We start from the raw sequence: 23,846 nt of genomic DNA, 5'->3' as shown, positions 1-23,846 counted from the left end.
AAAATTGAGTTATTTGTAGTGAGGTGGTTGGATCTAGAGTCTGTCATACAGAGTGAAGCAAGTCAGAAAGAGAAAAACAAATACCGTATGCTAACACATATATATGGAATCTAAAAAAAAAAAAAAATGGTCATGAAGAACCTAGGGGCAAGACGGGAATAAAGACCCAGACCTACTAGAGAATGGACTTGAGGATACGGGGAGGGGGAAGGGTAAGCTGGGACAAAGTGAGAGAGTGGCATGACCATATATACACTACCAAACGTAAAATAGATAGCTAGTGGGAAGCAGCCGCATAGCACAGGGAAATCATCTCGGTGCTTTGTGACCACCTAGAGGGGTGGGAGGGAGGGAGACGCAAGAGGGAAGAGGTATGACGACATGTGTATATGTATAACTGATTCACTTTGTTATAAAGCAGAAACTAACACACCATTGTAAAGGAATTATACTCCAATAAAGATGTTAAAAAAAATGTGCTCTTCTAGGCTAAAATGGAATATGTCTGTTCATTAATGTACTTTGCCTTCAGAAGAAATAAATAAAACCGAATTGCTTTTTGAAGTACTGTATATTTATTATTAGCGGTACTTTTGTGAGATTTTGAAATAGTCACACATAAACAGGGTTATTATCTACAATAAAAGTTTAATTCTTACTACTCTTGCACACACATATGCTTCCTGGGTAAGGCACATAGATAATTTGTTTTCAGATTTTTCTATCTTGTAGCTTCTAATTCATGCTAGAGCAATTTGGTAGAGTATTCAGATTTTATTTAACCTCTCTACTAAATAAAATTTTTACTTTTTCCTTCATTCGTTCATTTTCTCAGTAAATATTGAGCATGTGTCACATGCCAGGCACTGTTCTAGGTACTTATAAGTGCTACCAGGGTCTTATCAGTCCTTCTCTCATAGGACACCCCGATAAATACCTGTTAACATACATAGAACACAGTTTGGGAAATGAAGGTTTGTACTGTTTCTCTTTATTTCTGGAATCCACCTCTGATTTGACTTCTTAGCTATCAGTTGCCCAGTAATCCAGTGACTTCTCAGAACTGAAACCCTTGTGTTCATGGATGCTTCCCATAGAGACTTGTATATCACCTGTTAACCAAGTTAAGGGATTAGGGAAGTGGTTGTTCATAATATTTAATATTTCATAATACTTAATGGATAGTAGGGAAAGAATGCAGATATTTAGGTGGTGAAGGCAGGGCAGACAATATGATCCAATCCTTTCATTTCATTTTTAATGGGCTTTTATGTTTTTATATTATTTTGTATTTTATACATTCTGCGTAATAAACTTCACCTATATTTATGCAATCTGAGACTTTAATGATTAGATTTAGGTTTTAGATATGAAAAATAACGAAAAGGTATGCCTTAAGAATCTCAGTTATAGACAGATGGCTGAAAATTATGTAGATAAAGATTAAATGTTTACTCGCTTTTGTATTGAATTTCAAAACTTTAAAAAATTCTCCCCATATGCCAGTTACATATATGTGACTGCACCTATAGCAGTGTCTGTCCATTTTCTCTCCCCTTCCCTGAGCCATAGCTTCCAAGTCCTTTGAGGTGACCGTTGATTCAATTCTGTAGCAGCCAGGGCAGGTCAAAGGTCTTGTGTGAGTGATTGTGATAACTACCATCCTTCATCTTGTCATGGGTAGCTCTCCATAACTCCTGCCTACCTACACACTTTTTTTAAAAAAATCTATTTCCTTTATTTAATAAATGAGGAAAGAAGAGAGAAGAAGAAATAGATGTTAATAAGTAACTTGCCCAAGAGGCTAACATTAGATAATGGCTGAAATTAGAACCAGGAGCCCAGTCTTTCTCTGCCTTGTCATACTGAGTGCTGTAATACATCTTCTCTGGAGTATGGCTGAGCCAAAAGAGGGCTGAGCATCCATGGGTTAAGGAGACCCTGGGAGTGTCCTGTTGCCAAAATAGGCTGGGCCAGTCAGTAGGCAGAACTGCATTGAGGGCATTGATGACCCTTAGTGTTTAAACTTGGTGTGTGGTTATTGCCAGGCTCCCAGAATGTGTGCTGGACATCATTTATGTAGCAAATTCTTTACTTGGGAAGACTTTAAGCACTTTTTCAATTTTAGCCAAAGCACTTTTTTTTCTTCTAAGTAATTTATGTTCGTTGTAGAAATCTTAGATAAAACACTACCCCTACATCAACCAAAACAAGTTAAATAAACATTCATCTGTAATCACACTGCTCTGAGACATGGGTGGGAATGTCTTAGTATGTTGCATCCGCATTTTGAACCAAAGTCTCTTTGCTTCTCTTTTATCACTGTGTATTTAAGAAAAAAATGTACCTCTTAGCCAAAGTATCAGTACATCTACCTTGCTGTTCTTTTTTTTTCTTATTAAAGACTTGTTTGTTTGTTTATATTTTTTGGTAATAATTTTTTTTTTATTGAAGTATAGTTGATTTACAGTGTTGTGTTAGTTTCAGGTATAGAGCAAAGTGATTCAGTTTATACATATATAGCTTCACTTAGGGAAACTGGAAGTTGTTTGAGACAAAATGAAGTCTTCTCAGTCCCCTGCTTTTCTCTTCCATTTGGAGTCAACTCACATTTGAAGAATGTGCTATGTAAAATGGGAACAAATTTTTAAAAATCATAGCAGTTCCATTAATTTGGAAATATGTATATATTAGTATAGAATTACCACAACAACAGGAAACCCTTGTCCATTATTGTAATAGAAATGCTGGCATGCTCCTGGGAGCTTGACATTTCAAGCAGCACATGCACTCTTGCTAACGGACTAGGGTTTTAGTGCATGTGTTGGAAGTGCTGTGCTTCCAAGAGCATGTGACATTTCTATTACAATAATGATGATAGCAGGCATTCCGTAGAAGGAATTCTTGTGGGGGTTTATATACCTTGTCAGTTCTTAACAGCAGTCCTACAAGATAGATATTATTAATCCTTTTTTAGATGAGAAAATTGAGGCTGTTACTTGCTTAAGTTTATTTAACAAAACAGATCTTATTTTAGAAGGTTCTAATTCTCTTTAAAATTCTGCCTCACTGTGTGTTATCCTGCATATTCTGTTGCCTCTGACTTTCTCATATAGGGTACATTTTGCCTTAGGCGAAAAATGTGTTACTAAAATAGTTGCCAGTAATTTTTTTTCCATTAATTGGATTGTTTTGAATACACAAAGAACCTTCAATTATGAGGAATCCCATGGGACATTGTAAAACAATCTTTTTGTAAAAGTAAATACTCTGATCATTTTAAAATTTTTATATTTTAATTTAGATTTTTAATGAAGGTTTCACTTCAAATAGGATGGTATAGCTGTAAGTATTAACAATTATGATAGTAATACATTTTTATTAATAAAGATTTTTTTCATTTATTTTTCTATCTTAACGCTCAGACCAGTTGAATGTTTCATATCTGACTTCATGGAATTGGGAGCATTTAGGTTCCACGATAAGCAAGAAATTGTATACATTTTTTATATGAAAAATTACATATTCCTTACTATTCTGTTTACTGTGTTTACTTAAATGTATTTTTACTAGAAAAGCCTAGTTTAGGCTGAATTCTAATCATCTTAGGTCGGTGACCCTGGACCAGCAGCCACAGCATCACCTGGGATGATGGGTGGGGCCCAGGAATCCTGATGCACATTCCAGTTTGAGACGCACCAAACTATATGTTCCACCTACCAAGAGAGTAAGAGGGTTTGTGCGTTCTTTCACCTAACAAATGCTTCTTGAGTGTTTCCTCCAGGATAGTCCTCTGTGACAAGGGTGCTACAGAATTCTGCTGTCTCAGATGATGTCACAGCCCTCTGCTTCGAGCTTAACTCGATATAAGCGAGACGTGAACGCTTAGAAATAGGCTTTATTTTAAAGTGGAGGGGTCAAGCCGGAGTTCCAGGGTGTGGGTGGAGGAATTTGGCTACCGAGGCCTGCATTCTCCCTTCTGGGGTCTGAGCACACTTTTCTTTTTTTTTTTTTTTTATTAGTTTCTGCTCTATAACAAAGTGAATCAGTCATACATATACATCTGTTCCCACATCCCTTCCCTCATGCATCTCCCTCCCTCCCACCTCCCCATCCCACCCCTCCAGGCGGTCACAAAGCACCGAGCTGATCTCCCTGTGCTCTGCGGCTGCTTCCCACTATCTATCTACCTTACGTTTGGTAGTGTATACATGTCCATGCCTCTCTTTCGCTTTGTCACAGCTTACCCTTCCCACTCCCCATATCCTCAAGTCCATTCTCAAGTAGGTCTGTGTCTTTATTCCCGTTTTACCCCTAGGTTCTTCATGACATTTTTTTAAAATTCCATATATATGTGTTAGCATACGGTATTTGTCTTTCTCTTTCTGACTTACTTCACTCTGTATGACAGACTCTAGGTCTATCCACCTCATGACAAATAGCTCAGTTTCGTTTCTTTTTATGGCTGAGTAATATTCCATTGTATATATGTGCCACATCTTCTTTATCCATTCATCCGATGATGGACACTTAGGTTGTTTCCATCTCCAGGCTATTGTGAATAGAGCTGCAATGAACATTTTGGTACATGTCTCTTTTTGAATTATGGTGAATTGGTACAGCCACTATGGAGAACAGTATGGAGGTTCCTTAAAAAAACTACAAATAGAACTACCATATGACCCAGCAATCCCACTACTAGGCATATACCCTGAGAAAACCATAATTCAAAAAAATGAGCACACTTTTCTCCTTACCTCTTGGCTCTGGTAAACAGACTTAGTTTCCAGAGTTTGTCCTTCACCTCAGCTCCTAAAGCAAATAGCCAAGCATTTCTAAAGGTTGTTTTGCTGTAAGCAACAACAGGAAATAAACAAGTAAAAGGATCTTCTGTCCCCTTCCCCCTTAGGGGAAGTAAGACACAGGTGTGTAGAGGTGCTCGGAGTTGAACACCAAAAGGCTCTAATAAACTTAATCTGTACTTTAGAGGTTGGGCATCCAGGTGAGAGGCCAAGTGAGGGAGGGGAAGAGGAGGGAGCACTGAATTGTAGGGGCGCCATTGGGGGCTATACAGATGGGGCAAGGGAGCCTGGCTGATCTGGTCTTCAGGAAAGGTGGAAGTCTGGAGCTGCTTTGCTTGTATTAGAGAAGGTTGGCATTAGAGAAAGTGGAATTTAAAAATTGGGGCAGATAATTTAAATTCCTAAGCACTTTGTGGCTTTATAGTTGTGCACATAACTCAAATTCTACCTAATTTGTTTATCACCCCTCCTCCCCCGGCTGCCCACCCAGAATCTGGGTCTGGGCAATGGTTGTTTCCCTCAAGTATGCATGTTAAAATACAGAAATACATTTTGGAAAATTACTTGACAGTAATGGGGGGAGGGGCTTATGTAGTTCAAGACTGGGGATGACAGAGTGATGTGATTTTTTTTTTTTTTTAATCCAACACAGTCTCCTTAAACTCAGCTTCTTCTAGGTGCTCATTACAGATGGCTAAATTAGTGGATAAGTGTCATTTTTTTTCAGGGATAATATTAAATAACTATGTAATGCCATTCATATCTAACACAGTTATTCTGATCATACGGGTCCTTGGATGAAGTGTTGTGAGGATCTGCATTAACGAGGAAACAAAACCAATACTGAACAGAGTGCCTCTGGGAACTCTTGATTGGGCCCATCCAGTGCATGCTCCGTAAATTTTTATGTTGTTTATATGGTGTGCTGTGGTTTACAGTCTGGTCTTTGCATTAATTTGCCATTGTCTTTCTCTCAAATATTAATGAAGTGTAGGAGCAATTCTAGTCCAAATAGGCATTTTGAAGGTGGACTTCAAAACAAAGCTTTTCCTTTAAAAAATAATTTTTCTGAAAGACGGAAACCACTTCATTAGTGATTGCCGGCAAAATCTCCTAATGTCTTTCCATAAGCTGTTTAAGCTTGGTGTTAGAAATTAGGGCTAGAGGATTTAATTAGCCAGCTCACAGGATGCAGTCTCTTTAATTTAGGATATCCCTTTGAGAAAATTACGTAGTTGAAGAAAGAATATCATATTTTAGACAAGTTGGTTTTGAGTTGAGTTTATTGCCTCTGTCTTGGTCCCCTAATGTGTCTGTACTGCTGATCTGGAAATTATGCTTGATTTGAATTAAAACTTTTTGTTTTTAAAATTGATAATTGCAGCATGGCATGTTGGATTGTGTGCAGTTCTCAGAGTTAGGAAAGGTAAAAGTTGGGTTTTGTGGGGCAATGATTAACTTATATATTTTACCAGGGACACATGATCACGTATTAGTTACTATACATTTAGCCAATGCACTGGGTTTAGCAAACCAATGAATGCTTTGTTATGAGAGTGGTTAACACTTCCTCAGTTTTAGACTTAGCTTTAGAAACTTAAAAGAAACCTCTTACAACCCTTGCCATCCTTTCAGCCATAACATTGCCTTGCTTTGGTTTCTGCCTTTAATTTCCCCGGGGGTTCTTTTTATTTAGGAAAAGGGTGAAAGATGTATTTGTGTAAGTACTACACCAGTGCTTCTGTTAAATTCTTTTTCAACAAAAAATATGTTACTTGAGCACCTCATGCACAGGGTGCATATTTTTCTGAAAAGAATGTGCCCTGAAAGCAGTAGTTTTTAGTGTGTGTTTATTTCATGTCTACCAGTTTACTTTAGCTTAGACAATTTCTAATGTTTTCAGTTTGTTACCATCTTTCAGTTAACTGAGGACATACACATACATGCACAAAGTGGCCAAGCTTTAGAAATTCTTTGTGTATTTTAAAACAGTTGTCTCTCCAGTCTGATATCATGGGTCTCCTTGTCACCTTTAAAATGCAGCTAAAATCTAACCTTAGATACGGAAAATCAGCTTTCAAGGAAAGCTTATTTTTAGAATATCAGTGAAGAATTTAATATTTACTTTCTAGAAACCTTAATTCTCGTTAATGTGAAATTAATGTAGACGATTCAATTGTGTAGTTCACATGTGAGAAATTTGCCCCTTCGGTGTTTCCCTGTTAAGTCTTATAAACTACTGACCAAGTGCAAAAGTGAAAACGTTTTGAAAGCCTCTCTGGGAGCTATGGGTATCCCTGGATCATGCTTTGAGAATCATTGCATTATAATATTTTTGAAGTATCTATGGTTACTTAAAAAAAATCTCTCCCCGAACATTTTCTAGTTCTCTCAGTATGAAAGTAACACTCTTTCGCATTTATTTTCCAAGCTACTTCAAGAATGAGGTTCCTCCTTCCCCCAAAGATTCCACTAGCCATAGAGGAAAAAAAAGTGTTATGGATAAAGGGAATGTTTCCAGCACCCCTCCTCCCTATTTCTCCAGCTGGGAAGGGAAGGAAAGGGAAATAAAATTTAATGAGCACTTTTACTACGTGCCAGGTGCTGTACATATGTTATTTCAGTTTAATCCCCAAAACAATCCTAGGAGGTATTTCTAGCCACATTTTGCACAAAATACAGCAAGTATCAGAAAGTTTAAACAATATGCCCAGATCAGATCACACAGCATTTAAGTGGACAGAACCTGATCCGAATCAAAGTCTGTTACCAAGGCCTGTACAACACTGAGCCTTGGTTTCTGCTTTGTTTTTCTTTATTTCCTGCAGACTGAGAATGTGAATACTAACATTATATTGGGTGCTGTGGTGGCATGACGACAAAACGATTTGACTGCCCTGTGAGGTTTGCTCTTATGGAGTTAACTGTCTTTGACAGATTATATTTTGTAAAGTCAAATATATTTATTAAAAAAAGATTTATGTAGTTTCTTCAGTTTTAGTTCTTTGAAAATAAAACAGTTAATTATCCATGGTTTACCACAGAGCGCAGGATTACCCCTTTCTGTGTCCTCAGTTCTGTCATATCGAACAGCTGACTGTCCTAGAAGGAGATTTTTGCATTTACAATCCCAAAGCCGCTGGTCACCCGGGGTTGTCAGAACTCCAGAAAGGCAAAATCCATTCTCAAGAACTTACTTTTTGTTTCAAGTCACGCAGTGCCTAAAGGATAAGACCACTGAGGGGTGCAGAGGAAGTAGTGGGGGAAGAATGTCTATAGGGACATCTCTAGTTATCTTTGAGGGAGGAGTATTCTCCTTGCTTCTCCTGTGAGTGCTATGGTATGATTTAGGACCCAGAGAGAGTGAGTTGGTGGAATTTCAAAGTTTCCTCAAATTGGAGAGGCCAAAATACACTACTACACAACCCTGAAGAGAGGCGTGATGGAACCTCCTGCATGTTGACTCAGTATTGCATTGTCTTAAAAACTAGTGTACCTGCTGTCCCCTCTGTGTGTATGTAATTTTCTTGTATCTAAAGTAAACCCACGGGCTTCCCTGGTGGCGCAGTGGTTGAGAGTCCGCTTGCCGATGCAGGGGACGTGGGTTCGTGCTCCGGTCCGGGAAGATCCCACATGCCGCGGAGCGGCTGGGCCTGTGACCCATGGCCGCTGAGCCTGCGCGTCCGGAGGGAGAGGCCACAACAGTGAGAGGCCCGCGTACAGCAAAAAAAATAAAAAATAAATAAAAAATAAAATAAATAAATAAAGTAAAGCCTCTTACCTCTAGCAACATCAGCCATCCCAACCTAAAAGTAAGGAGGGAAAAACCCCAAATAGACCTCTGAATATTAAATAATTCCCACAAATCTAGTCAAATTAGAGGTGCAGCTGACCTGAGGGCAAAGAATTTTCTATGAAAAAGGATAGCAGTATAGGAGGGGAGTCATTGTGATTGCTGATAGTAGAGAAAAAAACAAGAGCCCGCTTAAAAAATACTGCCACCTGCAGTTGTCTCTTACAGGGAATGCTGTCCCATTCACTTGGTAATACCCTGAATGGTCAGCTGATTAGGGTGGCAAGGTAGAACTTACATTTAGAAATATTTCCAACAAAAATGGTTGGAATTTTAAAAGGAGTTTGGGTACTTGAAAGATAATCTAGAATTACTTGGAAAATGAACATTCATGAAATGCCTTAATCTTGATGATATTACATTAATGAAGTGTCCTTTTATAAGACATGAATGTGTTTATTTGTGCCCTCACACATCTCTTGAGTTAATTTGTTTTGGAAGTCACAATATTTTATAGTTTGCTTTTTAAAAAATTTTATGAGAGTGGTAAATACTCAACGTAATATAATTGGATAGTAGGTGGGGTTTTCCCCCAGCATAATTGTACGATATCAGGATTCACTATACTTTACTTGTGACTTGTACAACTCACATGAATGAAGAAAACTCTGTTTTGCAAAACTATTTGAGGGCTTCGTTGGTTCTGCTAAGGTCTCTTCTCTCTTTTTTATTTTTAATTTTTATTGGAGTATAGCTGCTTTACAATGCTGTGTTAGTTTCTGCTGTACAGCAAAGTGAATCAGCTCTACGTATACACATATCCCCTCTTTTTTGGATTTCCTTCCCATTTAGGTCACTGCAGAGCACTGAGTAGAGTTCCCTGTGCTGTACTGTAGGTTCTCGTTAGCTATCTGTTTTATACGTAGTATCAATAGTGTATATATGTCAATCCCCATCTCCCAATTCATCTCACCACCCCCTTCCCCCTTGGTATCCATACCTTTGTTCTCTACGTCTGTGTCTCTGTTTCTGCTTTGCAAATAAGACCATCTGTACCATTTTTCTAGATTCCACATATATGCGTTAATATACAACATTTGTTTTTCTCTTTCTGACTTACTTCACTCTGTATGACACTCTCTAGGCCCATCCAGGTCTCTACAAATGACCCAATTTCATTCCTTTTTATGGCTGAGTAATATTCTGTTGTATATATGTACCACACCTTCTTTATCCATTACTCTGTTGATGGATATTTAGGTTGCTTCCATGTCCTGGCTATTGTAGTGCTGCATTGAACATTGGGGTACCTGTGTCTTTTTGAATTATGGTTTTCTCAGGGTATATGCCCAGTAGTGGGATTGCTGGGTCATATGGTAGTTCTATTTTTATTTTTTTTAAGGAACTGCCATACTGTTCTCCATAGTGGTTGTATCAATTTACATTCCCACCAACAGTGCAAGAATGTTCCCTTTTCTCCACACCCTCTTCAGCATTTATTGTTATAGAGTTTTTGATGATGGCCATTTTGAGGTGATTTGTGAGGTGATAACCTCATTGTAGTTTTGATTTGCATTTCTCTAATAATTAGTGATGTTGAGCATCTTTTTATGTGCCTCTTGGCCATCTGTATGTCTTCTTTAGAGAAATGTCTATTTAGGAAGGGCCTCTTCTTTGATAGTTAAGTCAGTCTCTTTTGAAGCACCTCTTACACTATAGCCTTGCAGACTATTTAAATACTAACTAGTCTAACTCTTTTGGATTCTCAGCTGTCTTGGCTTTGCCTGTGATGGGAGTCCTTCAGTATCACTTTTGTGGAGAGACAAAGATGTTGACTTGGTGGATAAGGAGAAATAAAATAGTGTTAAGCTGGGAGAGATTGATTTTATAAATGGTTAGTTTATGATAACTATCTTCCTATAGTGACAACTAGTTTCTTTTGTACACATATATGTGACAGGTAGAAAACAGAACCTTTGCACTAAGTATACGAATATACTTGGAAACTTTCTGGACTTATTTATGATCCATTGATCTTTTTCTTGTCTTAATCTGTGCCTGTCCCATGGACTTTTAATTATTGTAAGCTTTTAGTGCACTGGTATACAAGAAGACAAGACTGCTCTTATTATTCTTCATTTCTAAAATTTTCCTGGGTGTTTATTTATTTATTTATTTATTTGCGGTGTGCGGGCCTCTCACTGCTGTGGCCTCTCCCATTGCGGAGCACAGGCTCCGGACGCGCAGGCTCAGCGGCCATGGCTCACGGGCCCAGCCGCTCTGCGGCATGTGGGATCTTCCCGGACCGGGGCACGAACCTGTGTCCCCTGCATCGGCAGGCGGACTCTCAACCACTGCGCCACCAGGGAAGCCCTGGGTATTTACTTTTTATGTGATCTTTTTTTCTTGTGGGGAAATACATTAAATTTTTTTTAAATATGATTACATTTGCTATGTATCCTTTCTTTAATTGCGGTTTTCCAAAAAAACTTCTTGGCCAAAAGAGATAGAGGAGGAGACTGGAATATCCATTTGAAAACAGGGATAATCTCTGTGGAAGAAAACCAGAGGTTACCGTATTACGGTTATCAAAATTCCTTATTGTGAAGCAATAATAGTGACTTGATTTTTGGAAATGCACTTCTTAAATTGATAATCTGGTAAAAAAATATGACAACACTTTTCTCTTTCCACTGTGTTGCTGAATATGAATTATCAAGATGAAGTTACATTACTCTGAAAGATTTCTCGTAAGTTGAATAATGTTTCTCCCAGCGCCCTGGCCTAAAGGAACCCCTCTCTTGAAAGAGATAGTAAGTAGGGTTCAGATGCCCCACATGTGAACTCTAGGCATCATCTGGCTGTCATTCTCGTGTCACGTCTCTGTAGCTCCATGTGCAGCATCCTTCCCAGAGTTCCCACGTGGTGAAAAGATCCTTCTCTTTGTGACTGAAGGGGAACCTGGAGAAATAGTGGCCTGCTAGGTAAATTTTATTAAAGTAGCATAGGTAGTGGAAGGCTGAGAGAGTCAGAGGCTTCATTACATTTCTAACATTCAAGTTTCCGTTGGGTACTTAATCCTGAGGTAAGTCTGTGCCCTGGAGTTTTCCCCTTAATGTTTATCACTGGCCCTCTGCATGTGGCTTTCAGAGAGGGTAGATGGAACTGAATGGTGTGCCAAAAAAAATTCAGGATAAGCTTCCGCATATTTAGGGAAAAGGAGTGAGGGGGGTGTATGCCCTGGCCAAACAGGACAAGACGGACTGACTGGTGGCAGCGGCAGTGAGAGGCAGTTTTCACTGGCTGTGAGCTGTAGCTAGAGCTATCCAAGGAGCTGTTGCTGCCTGTGCGGGTTGAGTGTCTCATTTCTGGATCCTTCGAAGCAGCGGCCAAGTGCTGTTGGTCAGGGTGCAGTTTTCATTGGCTGTGAGCTGTAGCTAGTGCTATCCAAGGAGCTGTTGCTGCCTGTGCGGGTTGAGTGTCTCATTTCTGGATCCTTCGAAGCAGCAGCCAAGTGCCATTGGTCAGGGAGGTTGTGGAGGGTTCCTGTGTGGTTCTAAGTTGAGGCTACAAGGCCTCTAAGGCCCCTCGCCACTTGGTGATTTTGTGCACCCATGTGTGCATGTGAGCATGTTTAACAGCCTACCTCTGTACCAGCTTTACTCTGTATGATAGGAAAGAAAATAGTCATTGAGCTACTTCAGCTGTGGTGTGCGTGCGATTTGATGGGCTTTGCAGTTCCCCCAGCACATACTGCTCAGAGACGTTGCAATATCGGGGCTGCCTGGAATAAAGGTGGAAGGAAGGGAGGAGTTTGTTGAGAGGAAAGCTGAGCTGGCCTGCTCTATTTTAAAAAGTTGTTTAAAAAAGGGTGGAATGCTGGGAGAGAAAACTACTGATCTAGGGGATTTTGGTCAGGTATATACCACACACAGATTTAGAACGGAGTAATGATGGCTTACTCTAGGTAAGCTATGATCTAGGTATAGGTATGATGTGGTGTATGAATATACATATATATAGGTGTGATGGTGGTATACTGCAGTAAGTGTTTTCGTATGGCTGTGTAATACACTACTTCAGCATGTCTGTTAAATAGCATTTATGTTTTACTTGTAAGGTGCGGGGAGAGGGAGTTTGGAGTGGCCTGAATGTTTTTACTTGAAAATAAAAGCTGTCATAGTTTTTTCTGGCAGCTGTCAAGCACTACGCATTTCAAAGAATTAAAATATTTGGTAGCATCTGAATGCAGAAACTGAACTCTCCTCCCCTTCTTTCACATAGGTTTCCACTTGAGTGGCACAGTGACAGAACCTGCAATACAATCGGAGCCAGAAACTGTTTGTAACGTGGCCATCAGCTTTGATCGTTGCAAGATTACCTCAGTGACCTGCAGCTGTGGAAACAAGGACATATTTTATTGTGCCCATGTCGTGGCACTGTCTTTATACCGCATCCGCAAGCCAGACCAGGTCAAATTGCATCTTCCCATTTCAGAGACTCTCTTTCAAATGAATAGAGACCAACTACAAAAGTTTGTACAGTATTTGATCACAGTGCACCACACAGAAGTTTTGCCAACTGCTCAAAAATTGGCAGATGAAATTCTTTCCCAGAATTCAGAAATCAACCAAGTTCATGGTGAGTATAGATACTTATTCTATAGATTGCTTCTCTGGATTATTTTTCATTTATAAATTTAATTCTTTTGCATGAAAATGAATTAAATATAAATGAGATCATCAGCATCGCTCTTAGGTAGCTGAAGGTTTAAATTTAGTTTTGCATTCTAAAACATTTCTTTTGAAGTGTTTTGTACCTTCTACTAGATACCAAGTCTTTTCTGCTCAGAAAAATCTCTCATTTTTAAAGCTTGGCTCTTATATGTTTGTTTTGTAAAATTTCATCAGATACTAGGGATCAGTTATAGTAAACACAAATTCACCTTTGTCAGCTGTTGTCAGTAAACTGACTTGCGCATATTGAGAATTTTTTTCATTTTCTTAAAAAATTTATTTTCCAAGGCAGTAAGTTTCTGTTATGATGCCTCATATTAAGAAAGTAACTTATTCTTAGAAAAAGATGAGAATTTATATAGAGAGAGTTTAGGTTATGACTATTATTGTGTGTAATAAATCTCAAAAAGGGTTTCTTTTAAGTCTTTTATACACTGAATTTGTTATCTCACTTATTTGTAAACACATGTATCAACTGTCAACATACAGTTGAAATATGGGACCAGTCAGTCACTCAACCCTATCCTTTTAGGTTTTCTTCAAAGTCCTTACTTGATGTAGCAAATATAAATGTTTAAGGAAAGCAGTTTGAGATCATTTCTTTAAAACTTTTAAAATTGTGAGATATAACACAGAAAAGTGCATAGAATATGTATGTGTAGGTTAACAAAGTGAACCAACATCCAGGCCAAGAAATAGATGACTCTCGGCACTTTGGAGGGTTCCACATGTCCCCTTCCAGTCAGTCACAGGCTCCTTTCTGTGTCCCATGGTAACCATTGCCTGATTTTTTATGGTAATCACTTCTTTGGTGCTTTGTGTTTTAACGTTAACATCACTAAACACTGGTTTAGTCTTATCTGATTTTAAACGTTATGTATCTGACTTCTTTCATTCAAAATCGTGTTTATATGATTTATTCATATTGTTTCATGTACCCTTAGTTCATTCATTTTCATTGCTCTAAAGCAACACTAGAAATACCAATAGAAGCACAGTGTGAGCCACATGTATAAATTAAAATATCTTGTTAGCTTCACTTAAAAAGAAGCAAGTAAAATTAATGTTAATAATGTTTTATTTATCTCAATATATCTAAAAAATCAATTCAACATATTCATATCATCCCAACATTCATAAATATCAATTCAACAAAAATATTGATATATTTCACTTCTTTTCCATATTAAGTCTTTGAAAATCTGTTGTCTGTTTTACACTTACAGCACATTTCACATCAAACTCTAGCCACATTGCAAGTGTTCAATAGCCACATGGCTAGTGGCTACCTTATTGGACAGCACATACTCTATAGAGTATTCTAGGTATGAGGACACCACAATTTATTTGTCTCTTCCACTGTTGATGAACCTTGTTTTGAATAGAGCTGCTGTGAACATTCTTTTACAAGTCTCCTGGTATCTTAAGATACTTTTAATATGTCTTTTATGTTGGGGGAAAATCCACATAGCCATATTTCTTCTAGTGCTCTCCATGTCAGTCTCGGCTTTATTAAAGTAGCTGTTATAAGGTGTGTAAAGCATTTTACCTGGTAGAGTCTGCCAGTGTTGAGTAACAGGATTGTAAACAACTCTGCTGCAGAAGTACCCTGGACCCACCAAAAGCACATGCATGCAAGGACTTTTTAAGTAGGCTTCTGCTCTGTCATATCATCTGTCTTAATCATGTTACCTTGTGAAAATTCAGGCCAGCTAACAGTCATCTCAGAGATTTCTCAGGAGCCTATTTGTGGCTTCCTATTAAATCGCTCATTGAAGGCAGAAGAATAGCATATACCATTTCTTCAAACTTTTATGCACTCTCTCTTTTTCCTTTTTTTAAAATTCATATATTCCATTTGGTCATTTTGTCCTCTGAGTTTTAGTTTAACCAGAGGTCCACATCAACAGTAAGGTGTTTGTTCTGCATTTGTCTTCCTTGTTTTGAAGGATAGCAGCCCCCAAAGTTTCTTATGTAAAAGCTTTTAAAATGCATTTCTGTGTCGAAATAGTGGGACTAATGAAACAATCTAAACTAAACTTGGATGTGAGAAAGTGTTCACATGACATTATATTTCTCTCAGACTTTCTAAAATTAGAAGAAAAAGATATCTAAGGAAATATCAAGGGCAGAATGCAGGTTAGCTTTAGACTCAATGTGATTTTCAAATAACTTTTGTATGAGAACAGCTTCACGAAAGCAGTGAACTTGAGAAGTTTATCCTGCCAGCTTTCTCTCCACTTAATTTATCATAAGATTTGCTCCTAGCCTGGAAATGGGCCAATTACACAAGCTGCCTTCCTGCCTTCCATTCTAGTGTGACAAGTGGCAAAAAAAGAAGAGAGGTAGAAAGCAGGCCATGACCTTAAGTGTTGAAATGGGAAATCTGCTCCCTGGAGGGTCTTATTTTAACTGTTAGATTGATGATTTAGTAGGGGGTGGGATTTAAAATGTTTTGCAGTTATTTGACTACATGGTCCCACCTGCCTCCAAACGTCTGTACATTAAGCGTTTTCTAACTCATTTTAAAAGCAGTATTTCCTTGTACGGTTTCGAGGGTGTGTTTTTTCTTTGAGAAAAATGTCTTGAACATGAATATTGGGAAGAGTTCATTTTTCTCTAAGGAAAAGCATCACTTTTACCTTGCTAGATAAATAGGGTTAGGAGAAGATTTAGATTAGATTATCTTAATAGGTATCTTAAACAGAACGAGGTTTAGCTTATCTAAATCCTTTATAAGAGAAAGTCATAATATAATTTTTAAGTAAATACAAACTATGTTGATAACAGTAGGTTTTTCCTTTTCCTTGTGAACTTGTCCTAATGCTTCTTAAAATTCTATTAGTTGCTTTACTTACTATTTTGAAATATTTTATTTTTAAAAGAATTTTATGCTGAGGAATTAAAAGCTTTTTCAAGTCTATTTCAGGCATATTGTTTCTCAAAATTTCCTTGTAAGCTACATATTGCAAATTTATCATTGTAATAGTTTCTAGACTAAGAAACCAAGGAGAATGGGTTAGTGACTTATCCAGGGTCACAGGTTGAGTGAAAGTAGTCGGAATATAGATGTAGTCACCATAATAGTTCAGTCCTTGTCAGTTTTTTACATTTCATTTTCTTTTCATAAAATTTCCTGCATAATTGTGATTAGATTAAATCAATCACTGTATGCTAAAAAGTGGGTGTAAGATAGTTAATGTTAATGGCCCTCCAAGAAGATTGCCAGTTGTAGTTTTGCATTGATAAGCAAAATTGTTTGTCTTGGTTTTATATTAAAATAAAACTTATGGGCTTCCCTGGTGGCGCAGTGTTTGAGAGTCCGCCTGCCGATGCAGGGGACATGGGTTCGTGCCCCAGTCCCGGAAGATCCCACATGCCGCGGGGCGGCTGGGCCCGTGAGCCATGGCCGCTGAGCCTGCGCATCCGGAGCCTGTGCTCCACAACAGGAGAGGCCACAACAGTGAGAGGCCTGCGTACCGCAAAAAACAAAACAAAACAAAACAAAACCAAACCAAAAAACTTTCTAGCTTCCATATTGTTAAGAAAAAGCTATTGTCTTTGCTAAGTATTTATTTGGAAATTTACTGATTTCTAAGTGCTAACCCACTCTCTTGATTAATTCAACTCAGCCTTTTTTGGTCTTTTATGCTTCTTATTAAAGTAGTGCATTATAAATTAGTAAATTGTGGTGTAGGGACAGAACATTGAATTTGAAACCTGGAGGCCTGGAGTACAGCGCTGTCTCTTCTGTGTATTACCTGTGTGACCCTGGGTGAGACTCATCTTTTTCCTCATATTTAAAATGCTCATAATCTTCACTAGCAGCGTTGGAAAAATTTTAGTCATGTAATATATACATGTGTAAAATATTAAAGAAAAGAGAGAGTTTACCTTATGTTGGGGTACCCATAAGTAGTCATAGTTAAAAAGAAGAGGGAAGAAACCAATTGGGGGATGGATGATAATAGAGTTGTAGGTCAGTTTGCTGTGCTCTGACTCTGGCACATATTTCCTCCTCTTCTACTTTTTTTCCTTTTGCTCTTTCTTTTAGTGACCTCCCTATGGGATAGCCTGTACTGGGTAAACTACAACAAAAAGGGACAGATTGAGTGGAAACTGTGGCATTGGTCTCTGCTTGGAACAGAGGGAAAGGGTGTCATTTCCGTGGCCCTTTTAGTCCCAGAGCTTGAGTCAATCCCAAAAGTAGGCTAGATTCATCCCTCACTTCAGTGCCATGTGTCCAGAGATACTGTCTCAGTTAGCCAGATATAGAAGGGATATAAAGTTGACCCTGGAGCAACTTGGGGGTTAGGGGCATCAACCGTCTGCACAGTTGAAAAGCCATGTGTAACTTATAGTCATTCGGTCCTGGGTACCTGCGGTCCTCTGTACCTGTGGTTCCTCATGCCCACAGTTCTTCTGTATCTGCAGTTCCACGTCTGTGGATTCAAATGGGGATTATGTAGTACTGTAGTATTTACTATTGAAAAAAAAAGTCCCTCTAAGTGGACCCATGTAATTCAAACCCAGTTGTTTAAGGGTCATTTGTATTCATGTCAGGTGAGGGTGGACACATGACATCTAAGATGTTTTCCACTCACGATTCTGTGACTCGTTGGTGATTGTATTTTTTACAGAGACACAGGAGGCACCTAGCATCCATACTCCAAAGATGTACCTCTTGTAGTTCTACCCAAGTGTGCATTTGTGTGTTGTTCTTTCATCAGACATTTCAATTTGTTTGAGGATGGTTCTTATAAAACTAGCACTATAAATTCCATTCATGCCTGCCTGTCCTGCTTAATTTAGCCTTCGAATGCTTCTGTGTCCCAGCCATCATATATATCAGTCTATTCAGTCTCTTCCAGATATTACCAAACAAGCAAATCTATTCAGCCATCCCATGTCTGTTGTACAGCTTATGTTTACTTGATTGTAAGCTCCATCAGGTGAAACTATGACCTGTGTATTTTGCCATCCTCCCTAAGGACAATATTTAAGAAGTAATGGGCACACTGGGACTTCCCTGGGGGTGCAGTGGTTAAGAATCCGCCTGCCAGTACAGAGGACACGGGTTTGAGACCTGGTCGGGGAAGATCCCACATGGCACGGAGCAACTAAGCCCATGCGCCACAACTACTGAGCCTGTGCTCTAGAGCCTGTGAGCCACAACTACTTAGCCTGTGTGCCACAACTACTGAAGCCCACGCGCCTAGAGCCTGTGCTCCACAACAAGAGATGCCACCACAATGAGAAGCTTGCACACTGCAATGAGAAGCCTGCGCACCGCAGCAAAGAGTAGCCCCTACTCGCCGCAACTAGAAGAAGGCCCTCGCGCAGCAACGAAGACCCAATGCAGCCCAAAAAAAAGAGTCCAGGACCAGATGGCTTCACAGGTGAAGTCTATCAAACATTTAGAGAAGAGCTAACACCTGTCCTTCTCAAACTTCCAAAAAACTGCAGAGGAAGGAACACTCCCCAATTCATTCTATGAGGCCACCATCCCCCTGATACCAAAAACAGACAAAGATATCACAAAAAGGAAAACTACAGGCCAATATCACTGATGAGCATAGGTGCAAAAATCCTTAACAAAATACTAGCAACACATTAAATCCAACAGCACATTAAAAGGATCATACACCATGATCAAGTGGGATTTATCCCAGGGATGCAAGGATTCTTCAGTATACGCAAATCAATCAATGTGATACACCATATTAACAAATTGAAGAATAAACACCATATGATCATCTCAATAGATGCAGAAAAAGCTTTTGACAAAATTCAACACCCATTTATGATACAGACTCTCCAGAAAGTGGGCATAGAGGGAACCTACCTCAACATAATAAAGGCCATATATGACAATCCACAGCAAACATCATTCTCAATGGTGAAAAACTGAAAGCATTTCCTCTAAGATCAGGAATAAGACAATGATGCCCACTCTTGCCACTATTATTCAACATAGTTTTGGAAGTCCTAGCCATGGCAATCAGAGAAGTAAATGAAATAAAAGGAATCCAAATTGGAAATGAAGAAGTAAAACTGTCACTGTTTGCAGATGACATGATACTATACATAGAAAAGTCCTAAAGATGCCACCAGAAAACTACTAGAGCTAATCAATGAATTTAGTAAAGTTGCATGATACAAAATTAATACACAGAAATCTCTTGCATTCCTATGTACTAACAACGAAAGATCAGAGAAAGAAATTAAGGAAACAATCCCATTTACCATCACAACAAAAAGAATAAAATACCAAGGAATAAACCTTAACTAAGGGGGCAAAAGACCTGTATGCAGAAAACTATAAGATACTGATGAGAGAAATCAAAGACAACACAAACAGATGGAGAGATATACCATGTTCTTGGATTGGAAAATCAATATATATTTTTAAAATTTATTTTATTTATTCATTTTTGGCTGCGCTGGGTCTTTTTTGCTGCACGTGGGCTTTCTCTGGTTGTGGTGCGCAGGCCTCCCACCGCCATGGCCCCTCCTGCTGCGGAGCATGGGCTCTAGGCATGCAGGCCCCAGCAGTCGTGGCATGCAGCCTCAGTAGTTGTGTTGCGCGGGCACAGCAGTTGCGGCTTGCGAGCTCTAGAGTGCAGGCTCAGTACTTGTGGCACATGGTCCCAGCCGCCCCGCGGCATGTGGGATCCCCCTGGACTAGGGATCAAACTCATGTCCCCTGCACCGGCAGGCGGACTCTCAACCACTGCACCACTGGGGAAGCTCCGGAAGAATCAATATTTTGAAAATGACTGTTCTATCCAAACAATCTACAGATTCAAAGCAATACCTATCAAATTACCAATGGCATTTTTCACAGAACTAGAACAAAAAATTTTTATAATTTGTATGGAAACACAAAAGACCCCAAGAGCCAAAGCAATCTTGAGAAAGAAAGATGGAGCTGGAGGAATCAGGCTCCCTGACTTCAGACTGTACTACAAAGCTACAGTAATCAAGGCAGTATGGTACTGGCACAAACACAGAAATATAGATGAATGGAACAGGATAGAGAACCCAGAGATAAGTCTACATGCCTGTGGTCACCTAATCTATGACAGAGGAGGCAAAAATACACAGTGGAGAAATGACAGCCTCTTCAATAAGTGGTGCTGGGAAAACTGGACAGCTACATGTAAAAGAATGAAATTAGAACACTTCCTAACACCATACACAAAAATAAACTGAAAATGGATTAAAGACCTAAATGTAAGGCCAGACACTATAAAACTCTTAGATGAAAACATAGAACACTCTTCGACACAAATCACAGCAAGATCTTTTTTGACCCACCTCCTAGAGAAATGAAAATAAAAACAAAAATAAACAAGTGGGACCTAATGAAACTTAAAAGCTTTTGCACAGCAAAGGAAACCATAGACAAGACGAAAAGACAACCCTCAGAATGGGAGAAAATATTTGCAAATGAAGCAACGGGCAAAGGATTAAGCTCCAAAATTTACAAGCAGCTCATGCAGCTCAATATCAAAAAAGCAAACAACCCAATCCAAAAATGGGCAGAAGACCTATAAGTAGACATTTCTCCAAAGAAGACATACAGATGGCCAAGAGGCACATGAAAAGATGCTCAACATCACTAATTATTAGAGAAATGCAAATCAAAACTACAATGAGTCATCACCTCACACCGGTCAGAATGGCCATCATCAAAAAATCTATAAACAGTAAACACTGGAGAGGGTGTGGAGAAAAGGGAACCCTCTTACACTGTTGGTAGAAATGTAAAGTGATACAGTCACTATGGAGAACAGTATGGAGGTTCCTTCAAAAACTAAAAATGGAACTACCATACGACCCAGCAATCCCACTACTGCGCACATACCCAGAGAAAATCATAATACAGAAAGACCCGTGCACCCCGGTATTCGTAGTAGCACTATTTACAATAGCCAGGACATGGAAGCAACCTAAATGCCCATCGACAGATGAATGGATAAAGAAGATGTGGTACATATATACAAAGGAATATTACTCAGCCATAAAAAGGAATGAAATTTGGTCATTTGTAGAGACGTGGATGGACCTAGCGAGTGTCATACAGAGTGAGGTAAGTCAGAAAGAGAAAAACAAATATCATATATTAACGCATATATGTGGAATTTAAAAAAATGGTATAGATGACCTTATTTGCCAAGCAGAAATAGAGACACAGACATAGAGAACAAATGTTATATGGATACCAAGAGGGAAAGGGGGAGGTTGGGAGGAATTGGGAGATTGGGATTGACAGATATACACTATTGGTACTATGTATAAAATAGACAACAATGGGAACATACTGTGTAGCAGAGGGAACTCTACTTAATGCACTGTGGTATCCTAAGTGGGAGGGTAATCCAAAAGGGAGGGGATATATGTATATGTATGACTGATTCCTTTTGCTGTGCAGTAGAAGCCAACACAACATCGTGGAAGCAACTGTACTCCAAAAATAAGTAAATAAATAAAAATTTAAAAAAAAGAAGTAATGGGCACTCACAGTTTGTTAAACAAAAAATAACAGTGCCCTTTATTATGTAGTAAAGATCATTTATGAGAAACCCATAGCTAAAATCATACTCAGTGGTGAAAAGCTGAAAGCCTTTCTTCCAAATTCAGGAACAAGACAAGGATGCCCACTCTCACCACTTCTATTTGACATAGTATTGGAAGACCTAGCCACAGCAATCAGACAAGAAAACCAAATAAAAGGCATCCAAATTGAAAGGGAAGAAGTAAAACTGTTATTATTTGCAGAGAAAGCCCTGAAGTCTCCACCCAAAAACTGGTAATTGAATTCAGTAAAGTTGCAGGGTGCAAGGTTAATATACAGAAATCTGTTGCATTTCTATACACTAACAGTGAAATATCAGAAAAAGAATGTAAAAAAAAGTCCTGTTAAAAATTGCATCAAAAAGAGTAAAATACTTAGGAATAAACTTAACCAAGTAGGTGAAAGTCCTATATTCTGAAAACAATAAAACACTGATGAAGAAAATTAAAGATGATACAAAGAAATGGAAAGATATCTCATGCTCTTGAATTGGAAGAATTAATATTGTTAAAATGGCTATACTACCCAAAGCAATCTACAGATTTGATGCAATCTCTATCAAAATACCCATGACATTTTCCACAAAACGAGGACAAAAAAATCCTAAAATTCATATGGAACCACAAAAGACCCAGAATTGCCAAAGCAATCTTGAGAGAAAAGAACAAAGCTGGAGCTGTCACCCTCCCACACTTAAACTTTACTACAGAGCTACAGTAATCAAAACAGCATGGTACTGGTACAGAAACCAGACACATAGATCAGTGGAACAGAAGAGAGAGCCCAGAAATAAACTCACACACCTATGGTCAATTAATCTACAACAAAGGGGGCAAGAATATACAATGGAGAGAAGACAGTCTCTTCAACTTGTGGTTCTGGGAAAGCTGGACAGCCACATGTGAAACAGAGATTAGAACATTTCCTCCCACCATAAACAAAAATAAATTCAAAATGGATTAAAGACTTAAATGTAGACCTTGAAACCATAAAACTTCTAGAAGAGAATATAGGTAGAACACTCCTTGACATAAATCATGGCAATATTTTTTTGGATATGTCTTCTAAGGCAAAAGAAATAAAAGCAAAAATAAACAACTAGGACCTAATTAAACTTCGAAGCTTTTGCACAGCAAAGGAAACCATTGACAAAATGATAAGACAAACCTATGGAATGGGAGAAAATATTTGCAAATGACATGACCGACAAGGGATTAATATCTAAAATATACAAACAGCTCATGCAACTCAATATCAAAAAAAATAACCCAATCAAAAAATGGGCAAAGACCTGAATAGACATTTTTTTCAAAGAAGGCATACAGATGGCTAATAGACACATGAAAAGATGGTCAACATCACTAATTATTAGAGAAATGCAAATTAAAACAACAATGAGATATCACCTTACTCTGTCAGAGTGACAGTCATCAAAAAGTCTACAAATAACAAATGTTGGAGAGGATGTAGAGAAAAGGGAACCCTCATACACTGATGGTGGGAATGTAAATTGTTGCAACCACTGTGGAAAACAGTATGGAGGTTCCTCCAAAAGAAAAACAAAACAACTAAAAATAGAAGTAACGGGACTTCCCTGGTGGTCCAGTGGCTAAGACTTCACACTCCCAATGCAGGGGGCCCAGGTTCGATCCCTGGTCAGGGAACTAGATCCCACATGTATGCCACAACTAAGAGTCCACATGCCGCAACTAAAAAAGATCCTTCATGCTGGAGCTAAGACCCAGAGCAGCCTAAATAAATAAATATTAAAAAAAAAATAGAACTAACATATGATCCACTCCTGAATATATATGCAGTAAAAATGAAAACACTAATTCTAAAAGATACTTGTACCCCAGTGTTCATAGCAGCACTATTTATCTAGAATAACCAAGATGTGGAAGCAACCCAAGTGTTCATCAACTGACAAATAG

General features: G+C 38.7%; 1 protein-coding gene across 1 annotated transcript in view; it reads left to right on the top strand.

Annotated features, from left to right (window-relative positions):
- The window catches only part of ZSWIM6 (zinc finger SWIM-type containing 6), a gene marked incomplete at both ends in the record, with an annotated part of 208,632 nt that overhangs the window by 118,935 nt on the left and 65,851 nt on the right, over positions 1 to 23,846 (top strand). The window contains one exon of the mRNA XM_079701866.1: positions 12,880 to 13,236. Within this exon, the coding sequence (XP_079557992.1) occupies positions 12,880 to 13,236 (357 nt within the window). The remainder of the gene's footprint in view (positions 1 to 12,879; positions 13,237 to 23,846) is intronic.

The sequence above is a fragment of the Hyperoodon ampullatus genome (genome assembly GCF_949752795.1).
Source record: "Hyperoodon ampullatus genome assembly, chromosome: 4".
In the NCBI taxonomy this organism is placed as follows: Eukaryota; Metazoa; Chordata; class Mammalia; order Artiodactyla; family Ziphiidae; genus Hyperoodon; species Hyperoodon ampullatus.
The sequence above is the reverse complement of the archived record's forward strand: the minus strand, read 5'-3'. Positions and strand labels throughout refer to the sequence as shown.